Source organism: Perca fluviatilis, chromosome 21, assembly GCF_010015445.1.
Source record: "Perca fluviatilis chromosome 21, GENO_Pfluv_1.0, whole genome shotgun sequence".
NCBI classification, from domain to species: domain Eukaryota; kingdom Metazoa; phylum Chordata; class Actinopteri; order Perciformes; family Percidae; genus Perca; species Perca fluviatilis.
Window position 1 is genome coordinate 16,141,764 of NC_053132.1, and position 11,563 is coordinate 16,153,326.

General features: G+C 39.9%; 1 protein-coding gene across 1 annotated transcript; it reads right to left on the reverse strand.

Moving 5' to 3' along the window:
- Positions 1 to 2,005: 2,005 nt before the first annotated feature.
- cenpt (centromere protein T) lies at positions 2,006 to 10,580 on the reverse strand. The gene is made up of 15 exons (XM_039789123.1): positions 10,226 to 10,580; positions 9,718 to 9,838; positions 9,492 to 9,630; positions 9,311 to 9,404; positions 9,043 to 9,070; positions 8,917 to 8,959; positions 8,417 to 8,471; positions 8,174 to 8,310; positions 6,613 to 7,612; positions 6,386 to 6,519; positions 5,583 to 5,870; positions 5,374 to 5,473; positions 5,006 to 5,176; positions 3,617 to 3,721; positions 2,006 to 2,584 (listed from the first exon to the last, which is right to left on the reverse strand). Exons 1-15 carry the CDS (start codon positions 10,309 to 10,311, stop codon positions 2,455 to 2,457), a joined length of 2,631 nt encoding a protein of 876 aa, XP_039645057.1. The 5' UTR covers positions 10,312 to 10,580; the 3' UTR covers positions 2,006 to 2,454.
- Between the last annotated feature and the right edge of the window lie 983 nt (positions 10,581 to 11,563).

Sequence of the window (11,563 nt, forward strand, 5' to 3'; positions counted from 1 at the left end):
GAAATACAGGCAGATACTTATCCATCATGCAATACCATCAGGGAGGCATATGATTGGCCCCAAATTTATTCTGCAGCAGGACAATGACCTCAAACATACAGCCAAGGTCATTAAGAATATATCTTCAGTGTAAAGAAGAACTAGAAGTCCTGGAAGTGATGACATGGCCCCCACAGAGCCCTGATCTCAGCATCACCGAGTCTGTCTGTGATAACATGAAGAGACAGAAGGATTTGAGGAAGCCTACATCCACAGAAGATCTGTGGTTAGTTATCAAAGATGTTTGGAACAACCTACCAGCCGAGTTCCTTCAAAAAACTGTGTGCACGTGTACCTACAAGAATTGATGCTGTCTTGGAGGCAAAGGGTCGTCACAGGGACAGATTTGCAGAAATGCAGCCCCAAACTTGCAAGGAACCTCCACCATGCTTCACTGTTGCCTGCTGACACTCATTATTGTACCGCTCTCCAACCCTTCGGCGAACAACCTGCCTTCTGCTACAGCCAAATATTTCAGATTTTGTACTGTATATGTATATTTTATATATATATATATATAAAATATACATATACAGTACAAAATCTGAAATATCTATATTATATAATATAATATATATATAAATATATATATACAGTACAAATTCTGAAATATATATATTATATAATATACATATATATATATATATATATACACACATATACATATATATATATATATATATATACATATATACACACACACAGACACACACACACAAACACATTCTCTCTCTTCCTTGCCTATTTATATTGGGTGAAAAGAAATAACTAATATCTTTGTCTATAGTTCATTCACATGGATGCTGGGGCCAGTGTTCAACTTAACCACCATTAAAAACAAATGTATCTTAATTAAATCAGCAGACTGGATGAGCTACTGCCTTGTGCTTAATAACACAGCACACCAAGAGTATAAACCGGTAAAGTTCTAACTTAGGACATTGATAGAATTAATCTCTATATCCACTGGCTCATTCATGTCGAGCAGGTGAGGTTTTCCATTAATTCAGCTAACGATAGTGATAAGGGTTAGTTGTAATTAATTTGCCCCATCTAGTGGACGGGTGAAGCACTGGACAGTACGACCTGCCAGCACAAATCCCTGTCAAAATGGTACTTTCTCCTCCAATATATTCCTTTAAAAAGACATAACTATGGCAGCTTTTTGCCCAAACTATCTGACCATTCTGTAAATGCACAATTTAAATGCTTCCACAACAATTGTCAAGTACAGCATGGTCTGACATATCAAGGGAAAACACTCAAATGGCATCCATCTGCATTAGCATTACTTTTAATAAAGATCAATGCTTTAAACTTATGCTTCAACTTATTTCTTCAAATGGGTCAACAAAGCCACTCGGAAGGGGGAATACTAGTTTAGTGTCAATTTATCTTTATTTCAACATCTTTTAATTTTTAAAGCCTGCACAGAAAAAAATTTGCCAGAAAAAAATATATATGCACAAAAGGATAAATTAAGAAAGTTGACAGATATTTGTACTTCTAATTATAAAGCACTGTTGTCAACCAGAAAATGGTTGCATTATGTACAGATATATAACCACACTCCAAACACAGTATAGTAAGGCCGGCTTCACACTGGCTGCGTGGCGTGTCCGTTTTTATTTTGGCTCCCATGTTAACAGGTTAGTTTGCACACTGCCTGCATGACACGCACGTCTCAGGTGCGGCTCGTGCCGAAAACGCGTGCATGCTAGAAATAGAACCAACGCCTATTTTTCACGAGAAACGTGAAGTGTGTTGGAAGCGTTTCCAGGCAAAATAGAATACAAAAATATGTTTATATGTCATTTTGACACAAATACATATTAATAAATGACATTTTGATGTTTGAAAGTCTCTAGGTTTTGACATAAATGCAGATATAAATGTAATTTAAAAAAAAAAAATTATCAATTTTCAAATATTGCACCTGCCAATACAGAACAAAATATTCTGTAGCCTATTTTGCCGTCAATACTGCCGACGTTGTCTCTGCTATAATCAAATCAGTATATATTTATATTTAACATGTATATATTTCATTTTATCAATGGGAAACGTGTCGACACAAGGCTAACAGCAGCACTGCGTCAGACACGTTTCTGGTGTGAAAAGACACAAAAGTCCACGCAGCCGCAACGCAGCTGAAACGCAACAGAAACGCCACGCTCACGCCACGCAGGCAGTGTGTGGCCGGCCTAATACAGACAGGAAAAAGCTATACAGACATCACATACAAAAACTAATTCTTGTCAACAAATATTTATACACGTACAGAAACCTTTATATTCTGATTAACAACATTAAATGGAGACAATGCTTATCCAAATCAAATGCAGTGCAAGTAATATGTATAACAGTCCAAAGATGAAACCAGACAAAATAAATTGCAGCTGTATATAAAAACAATTATCTCCGCGTTTTAGGGATAACAACATTTCCACTGGTTGCAATGGGGATCAGGAGCTTGCGCTGGTCCATACGAAGATACTTCTCAATGAGAACTTCCACTGGCACCTTGTCATTCACATGACCCTGTCTGCAGAGTGCAAAAACACACCAGCTAAGTCAATAGTAAGAAAACTAATGTAAAGTGTCAGACTTTTTTCTTATGTATACGGTTAAGATTTGTGCTATCATAGATGAATGTTGCATTGAGGGATATTTCAGAATTCGAGCTCTTCGTGCTTACCTTTCATGTCAGTCTAGAGGTCAGCGTAATCCTAGAGTGGCAGTATTTATTTCTTCATACTCTATGTCTGACAGCATTACAGCTGTCTGTAGAATTCTTGCTTTTCGTCAATGTGAGTTGATGTGTTTGAGGTCTCAGGTCTGTGTTAAGACTTTAAAGCAACACTAGAGAACTTTTTGTAACTTAAAATAATGTTTTCATTTTTCCAAAATCGTTTCAGTGGTTTATAAAACTCTTAACAGGGTGAATGGCACTCCTGCATTCGCTTTGCGGCTCTCTACCGGCTATAACCGCACTATGCAAGTTTGCTAGATCGGGTGGCGGATCTGTAGTTTGAATGAGACATAATGGGACAATTACGCTTCCAACCTGTAGGGGGACCGAAGCGGGAAAAGTTCTCTAGTGTTGCTTTAATGATGTAACTGGAACCATATGTGATTGCTCCACTTGTAGTTAAAAGGTTTTTAACATGCATTTCTATATGTATTTTGTTTTAGCTGCTCTAATAAAAAGTATGTTTTAACAGCGGATCGAGTGCCTGTGTACATGTTTGCCATAACTCCATAAGGTGATTAAATATGTTGGTTGTGTTTCTAGCTTCTTGAACTGCACCCAAGTGGCCAAAAAAATCATTTAATGCAGGTTTGAGGATTAAATGACAAGTTGGAACTGAAAGTCCAGTATGAAGGAAATCATATATTAATTAATGCTTTGACTTTTTTTAAATGCTGCAGTCATCCAGTTAACAAGCATTTACGTTTATGTTAGTCTTAGTTTTATGAATCTTTAATAATGTGTTGTCACATTAAAAACTTTTGATTAATCACAAATCATCATATATGTTGCCTTAAAACTCATTGAAGCACACAACACACCTACCTTTTCAACAGCAGTTCAGCATCTTCAACCTCAATGGTTTTTCTCTTTGCATGAACAGCATAGGTCTCCAAGTCCACTGCCAGCCGGTCAAAGTATTTATCCATTCTGTTAAAGACAGTGAATTACAATGCAGCAAGTGTACACGATACAGGTAGAAATCCATGACGTCATCACCATATTACAGTGAAAGAAAAGAAAAAAAACCTTAGCCAAGGGAACCCAGACTTATAAAACTAACTTTCTGTCATATTTGCTGAAACTGACCCTATGTTCCAATAGAACTACATGAAGCAGGTAATAAATACAAATAAAAATCTGGCTCCTCTGGCACCACCTACAGCCTTTAGTGCAATATGCAAAAATCCACAGCTCCCTGTTAAGATACACCAATCAGGGCTGGGGGGTGGGGGTGGGGGGTGTCTAACTGCATGTCAATCACTGCTCATGCACACACATTAGGCTCGTTCGAGATGAACTGCGCCTCGCCTGTAAAGTAGACGAGAGCAGGCGGCAGCAGACTGGGGCGGTGACAAAAGTCCGCTCTCAAGTCGGACAGTTTTCCAGCTGACTCCAGCAGCCTTCAGGCTGAACAGGAAGTGACACAAACACTGTGGTCCGTTCGGGTCCGATTCCGATTTAATAAAATGTTATCAGACCCATATATCAGCTCCTACACAGTCTCTAGTTGTTTTTATTATGACAGAGTAGCTGTCAAAATTCTCTACATGCGATCTGTTGCTGATTTTAATTACCAACAGACTATAAATGATCCGTAATCTGAACAGACTTAGTCTCTCTGATTTCTAAATATAACTATCAGCCTTACAACAGGTGTTCTGTACAGAATAAGCCTTTAAATGAGACAAATAACAGTTAAAATCCCTCCGATTCAAAACCAATAAAAAGTTTATATAAAACGTCATCATGTTGAGTCGATTCTGAACCGATCAGCTGTTCGATCAGCTGAGACCCGGCGCTTTCCGCGCCCTGGCGTCGCTGGCGTTCTTGCAGTTGGTGAAAAGCAACTGCGCTACCTGCGTCTCAGAACTGCGGCCGCCTTGGTCTCGTGAGATTATCGTTGCCCACGTGTGCATGACGTCAGAGCAAGTCGGGATCAAGTCGGACACAAATCTAACCGGCATGCATTGGGCGCCGATCGCCGGTGATCGATTCTGCGCAGATCTGGCTCATCTCGAACGAGCCTAGTCATTCTCCCTTGTGGGGGGAGGGGCTTAGGAGACCATTTTGGGCTTCAGCAGAAAGGGGGGAGGAACTGAGAAGTTGTCGATGTTCAAATTTTTGGGCTAAGTCCTGGATCATCGCAATCCTACCTACAGCACCTTTAATCAGTCTCAACACTCAAAACCCTCTATAGTCATAGTTACTTACATGTCTTGTAGTACAGGGTACACATCTGCAGAGACATTCGTTTTGGCAAAGTGCTTGAACACGCCCATTAGGTAGCTCTTAGGAAGGCTTGCTTCTTTTTTAGCCGGCCCTTTCCTCCTCTGTCTCACCTGCTTTGGTTTAGGTGCAGAAAAGGCTTCACCTGTACTACTGCTGGCATAAAAGATATTAAAAGAACTTGTCAGTAACATAAATTAATAACATTTGATTTTTTTAAAAACTATATGTCTGACATTCCAATTGGACAATGTTTTATCAGCCTGGCTCCATTATATCTGTAGTGTTATAATGTGAACAAATGAAATAAAAAATGGACTAGATGTTTCAGTGTAGCAGAAAGTGCAACTAACCTGGCTTGAATATTCTTAAAGACAGAAGGGGAGGCCTGAGCATCGGGCTGAAAAAAGTTCATTTTCTGTCTGACAAATGCTGGAGTCTTGCTGGAGATCTCTGAAGGTTTTAGAAAACAAAAAAAATGTTTTTCTTATTCTCATTTTTTTTAAAGAGACAGACACACAGACACACAGACACACAGACACACAGACACACACACACACACCATCACTCTCTTCTTCATCTTCTTCATCCTCCCACTCTTCCTCCTGTTGAGCAGCTTCTTCAGGTGAATGGTCACTCCGGTGCCTACTTTCTTCAATATCATGTGTCCTCTCCGGAAGATTAAAGGAGTTCTCTTCATCGGCATCAGGCTCGCCTTCTGTAGAACAAGCATCTTTCAGTCTTTGGGTTGAGGACTCAGCCAAGTCAGGGATCCCAACACGAAGCTGACCACTCTCACGGCTTTCCATTTCCAGGCTGCTGTGTGCTTTGGACTTGCCATCAGACCAGCCTGCATGCAAACAACCACACTTAGAACTTCAAAATACCTTGACATGCCTGTCATTTTATTTAGAGCTGGGAAATATAGCAATGGTTCTAACTTGTAACTATCATTCAATCAAAACATATTGATTATCAACCAGGTATGATATTCTAAACCTCAACAATATTAAGATGAACATCAGTATTGTAAGAATGGCTTAGTTTATGTCTTTGTTTCACTATATCACACTACAAGGATAATGTAGTATAGCCAATAAAATAATTAGTATTATTCATACTAGTTCTGAAATGATTGGTGAATTAATCAGTCGATCCACAGAAATGTAATTGCCAATGCCAACCATTTCTGAAAATTGATTTATTGTTTAAATTGTTTATTAAGTCAAAACACCAAACATCTGGTGGATCCAGCTTTTCTAATTTAAGGGCCTGCTGCTTCTCTCTTTTGACAGCTTTATTAATAATAAAAATAGTTGTTAGTTAAACCCACACTGAGAGATTTTTATGTTTTGATGTCCTTACCTGCCTCTGTGGTGTCTGCCAAATCTTCACCTGCTTCTTTGACAGGCATAATGAGTCTACCCTCAGAGCGCCTAGCCCTTTGACCGATGTGTTCCAAGTCCTGTTCCTGCTGTTCTGATGTCCATGCACAAAAACTTCCCCCCAAGGGCCCCCCCAAACCCCCCCCCTCCGGGAGAAAAAAAAAAAAAACCACCTCCCTTTTATTTTTAAAAGGGGGAAAGGGGGACTCTTTTTTTCCTTCACTTTGGTGTTCTGCAACATCCCCCTCTTCCTCAGACTGAGACCTGGCTGCAACATCGTCCTCTTCCTCAGACTTGGCTGCAACATCCTCCTCTTCCTCAGACTGAGACCTGGCTGCAACATCCTCCTCTTCCTCAGACTGAGACCTGGCTGCAACATCCTCCTCTTCCTCAGACTGAGACCTGGCTGCAACATCCTCCTCACACTGCAGATCAACAGCAATTTCTTTTTCAGTTTGGGAGTCCCCTGCACCACCTTCTTCTTCGGTTTGAGAGTCTGGTGCACAGTCCTCTTCCTCAGACTGAGACCTGGCTGTAACATCCTCTTCAGGTTGGGAATCAACTCCACATTGTTCCTCTTCAGTTTGAGAGTCATCTGCACCTCCTTCTTCAGTTTGAGAGTCTGTTGCAGGCTCCTCTTCCTCAGACTGAGACCTGGTTGCAGCATCCTCTTCAGTGTGAGAATCAGCTGCACCTTTCTCAGCTTCCACTCCGTTTTCCTCTTCCTCAGACTCGGCTGTATCATTGCTTACACTTGTCTGGGATTCAGCTATACATTCCTCTTCCTCAGACATGGCGGCAGCATCTTCAAGACGGCCATCAGCTGTACTCTTCTCTTTCTCCTTTTGAAATTCAGCTGCATCCGCATCCTTCTCAGACTGAGAAAAACATTTTTCATTCTGAGGTTCAGCCCCCTCTTCAGTTGGAAATGAATACGTTGACTTCTCTGTCCCCAGCTTGCTCTGCTCTGCCTCCATCTGCTCCTCCTGCTCCATCTGTTTCTGAAACTGAGACGCCAACACTGTTGGTTTGTCCTGAGATGCAACAAAGGAAAAGCTGGAGGTCATGGCATCAGGCCGGGCGTAGAGAGCCGTGTCACACTGGAGGATATCGGCCGTGATATCAGGTTCACTGAGTTTGCTTTGGCCCAAAGTGAAGTCCTCAGTCTCACTAAGACCCCGTTCCAATTGCACAAAGCTGCTCACTCCTAGGTGACAGGAAGGGAGGGAGAAAACCACAAAAGAAAAACCATCAGCATGATGACACTGAGGGCAGCAGTTGCAGATAACCCCATTATTTTCATACATACTACACTATTTGTGCCTCCCTTCCAAACCGTAACAGCTATATCTGCTTCCTTCCACCTGCTTGCTCGTGTAGCTGGGATGGAATTTATAATGTAAATTTAAATATACTTTATAACGGGTCAGAATACATCGGAGGGGACCATTTTTAGATTAAAAAGGCCTGATGTTAAAGCCATCAATTAATTAACCAATTAAAATGAATCAAATGCAAAAAGAAATTGACAAAAACAATTAATTAAAAACACAATTGTATGGCTGCTGATGAGTCTACTATCATCTGGGTACTACTAGGGGGCATTTTTCATTATTTTAGACAATTTACAGTTTAAATGGTCAATAAAAAAAAGTTAATAAATCAATTAATCGGTTCTCTCATTGACTTTTTATAGATATGACCACACATGGAACAAAAAGGACTTTTTTTGGTAGGTTAGGAAGAGTATTTGAATCATTATAATTACCTGCCATCTGCCTTTTATTTACAGCAGCGCCAAATTCTTCTTCTGAGATTTTTCGACGGTTAGAAACTCTTCTCTGCAAACCCTTTTTCTCAGTCCGAACATCCACAAAGGGGGTTTTTAAACTCAGAGAAGTGGAACTGCAAAACAGATTGGACGGACCATATAGTAATATTTTCACTCATTAACACTGTAAACAGCGAGATTTTTCCATGTAAAATAAAACAGAACATTGTAGTTTTTTACCTTGACAAAGAAAGCGATGAATGGTCACGTATTGATTCTTCATTTTCCTCAACATCTGTAAGCACAAGCATTCATCAGCGAGTCAATAAAACATACTGTTCACTGATACAGCTCATATGTTTCTACAACATCCATCACCATCCTCCCATTCTTGTAGGAGTATAATGAGAACGCTCCAAATCTAATGTAAATTAAAGATTCAAAATCCTTAATCCTACAACAGGGACATTCACAATGTTACAGCAGCAAGGGATAGTGCAAAAATGTACAAGAAGACTCTAAAGATAAACAAAAATAAATAAGAGAATAAATACTAAACAGTTGTATCTACAGTATTGCGCATTACACAGTTTCAGTCCTCTCTGTGTGTGTGTGTGTGTGTGTGTGTGTGTGTGTGTGTGTGTGTGTGTGTGTTCTGCCCAAATGTGTCAATTCACAATAAAAAAAAACATCCTCAGAATCTTACAAAATCCAACATTTAAGCCTATCAATACACTTACCTTTTCCATCTTTAAGACGGTTTTCAAAAAGCGTTACGTTAAACTCAGGCGAAATCGTTTCATTAAGGTTCCGATCTCCTTCCCTGTTCAGTGCTTCTATGGGTGCCCACTCCGGCCAATATATCAACGCAAGTCCAACCCTGAAAGCTCTAAACTGAAAGTCAAGCAAATATTAACCTGTTATACATAACACAACATAATTTAGCCAGTTGCATACAAAAGGTCTATATTGCTGAAGAGACTGCAAGTAAGGGGGGGGGGGAAATGTTGTTATGGCACAGCAATGACATACAAATTTGATTCCTCACAACCAACATCCATGCAACTTATCCTACTGTTGGATAGACATCCCAAATGTCAGAAACTTGGAATTTATGTTACACACACAACTCACCTAGGACGCTTCCTTGTGATGCTGGAGGCGGATGAAGATGGCTGTGGCTCTTCTGACGCAGCTTTTTCATGAACCACAGGGGACTTCACAGGCTCTGAATCATATGACAAATGACATGGGTTAAAAGGACAACAAACAGCTGCAACATTATGTGTGAATAAAGACAGGCCCATGCACATACCGGTCAGCATGATGTTCTTGAGTATGTGCCGCGGTGTGTCTCCATCATCAAACAGCATTGAGGTTGAGGAAGGCAACTTTCTGAGCACGACTGAGGTAGTCCTCCTTTTAGTAGCGGGCAGGGATTGCCTGGTTATACTCTGGAAAGAAGGTAGATACAGTAGGTCAACTTTAAGAGAATCATAAGCATGTTAATCATCAGCCCTAACTTTGGTCGCCGGACTCACCTCTCGTATTTTATGTCTCAGGCTACGTCTTAGGATGTCCTGTGGGGTTTGGGCACCAGCGTCATTCCTGCTCAGTCTGTTGCTGGTTCTGGTTGCGCTGCTACTCTGTGGTTTGGAGGCACTTAGACAAGACAGCTCATGATTAGTAAAATACTGGATACAAAGTTATTGAGACTCATGTCTAACTATTGGAAAATGAAGAATTGATGTGGTAAATTGCCCGACCACTGTGTCAGGTGTAACCTTAAGACGTTAGTGTGGAAATAGTTTTACTCTTAGTTTAATTCAAGCTGAGCTTAGCATACGTTCAGCACAAGCAACCAAATTAAAGCTTACCATGCCAGATCTAGGATATATAGCTAGTTAAGGGTAGCATTAACATTAACGTTAACTTAGCTAGCTTTAGTTATTAAAGCATTAAACACCAATAGTTTTACTTCGTAAGTTCTTTCCCAGAAAAAAAAAAACGTAATAATAATAATAAAAGGTCAAGCTGCTGTTGAAGTACCTGCGGGTGATGGGAGTCCTGGGTGTCTCGGTGCTCAGAATATGTTTCAGCAGGACCCGAGCAGACAAGTCCTCCGTAGGATCCATTTAGAAAACGAGCTACAGTCAGCTGGTTAGCTGCTGTTAGCTAACAAACGTTTGCCAACGGTAAACAGACGCGTTAACCGTGTTAAGCTGCTGCTTTTATATATATCGGGAGAGTCCAACAAACAGAGCTGCGCTGAGGACAATGTAATTTATTACAAGGTGTATCTAGTTGAACATTTGTTACCCTCTGTTGACTGTCTAATGTTCTCTCTCTTTCAACCACGGTTGTAGTTACAACGGATTAATTTCTCCCACTGTCCCGCGTTATTTTTAAGCGGAATATCGCGAGAAGGCGATCTTCTTCTTCTTCTATTTTAGCTAAATGGCGGTTTGCCACCAACCGGAGCGTTATCGCCACCAACTGAAGAATCAAGTGAACACGGATTTCAGTATTTTGTAGAGAATATACAAAATATATTTTAAATTGCCTATATTTTTTATTTGACTTGTGTAAAAACATTTTTTTTTAAATCAGTTCCCTTGTCCACTCAAAGTAGCATAATGTCCCTGCAGGATAACTGTATTTCTTACCAGAATATGTTTTCCATTTGTTACTGTAACGGCACACTCTGCTGGCCACAAAAAAAGCAATACCCGCTGGTAGATTTCAAAACAAGCAGGATGGATCGAATAAAACCAAAATTATCAAGCACTAAACATACTGTGTTCTGATGAACTAAAATGTTAGTTATTAGGGAGAGGAAATTGTTTAAATTAGACATCTCTTAAGAGACGGGGTGTATAATTAAAGAATAATTACCATATAGTAAGGACATTATGGGAGAACAAGATAATGCATGTCGTGTTATACTTAAAAGAAAATGTCCCATTTATACTGAGCTAATATATAGGTTAGATTTGTAAACAAACAAATGATACAACCTTTTTCATAAAGACTAAATAAGTTTTTTTTAAATCTAGGCTGTCAAAACATTAAATGTAAACTTCTCCTTAAAAACAATGTAGATCCTTGTCAGTATAAAACAAGTTGTAGTGTCAGATCTTGGTGTTACAATTTGGAAAACAAAATTAATTTAATACAATTATAGAAAAGGTGAAAAACAGATCTGACAAGTGGTAATGAGAGATTTGTCCTAATGTGGCCAATGTTGGTTAATAACACATTATCAGTGGTTGTCACCTCTCCTGACCTGCTGTAGTGTCACTGACATGGTCTATAATAATTTGATGAAATCAAAGCAGCTGCAGTACACTGTGGATGTATTCTAGCCTGGTCCTACCAGACTCTTGT

Bases quoted from the DNA above. Each gene is read 5' to 3' on its own strand.
- cenpt (XM_039789123.1), bottom strand. From the start codon at position 10,311: ATGGATCCTACGGAGGACTTGTCTGCTCGGGTCCTGCTGAAACATATT. The intron at 8,472-8,916 runs GTAAGTGTATTG...TTGTGCTTACAG, and splicing joins CCGTCTTAAAGATGGAAAAG to ATGTTGAGGAAAATGAAGAA. The intron at 6,520-6,612 runs GTCCCCCTTTCC...CTTGGGGGGAAG, and splicing joins CAAAGTGAAGGAAAAAAAGA to TTTTTGTGCATGGACATCAG.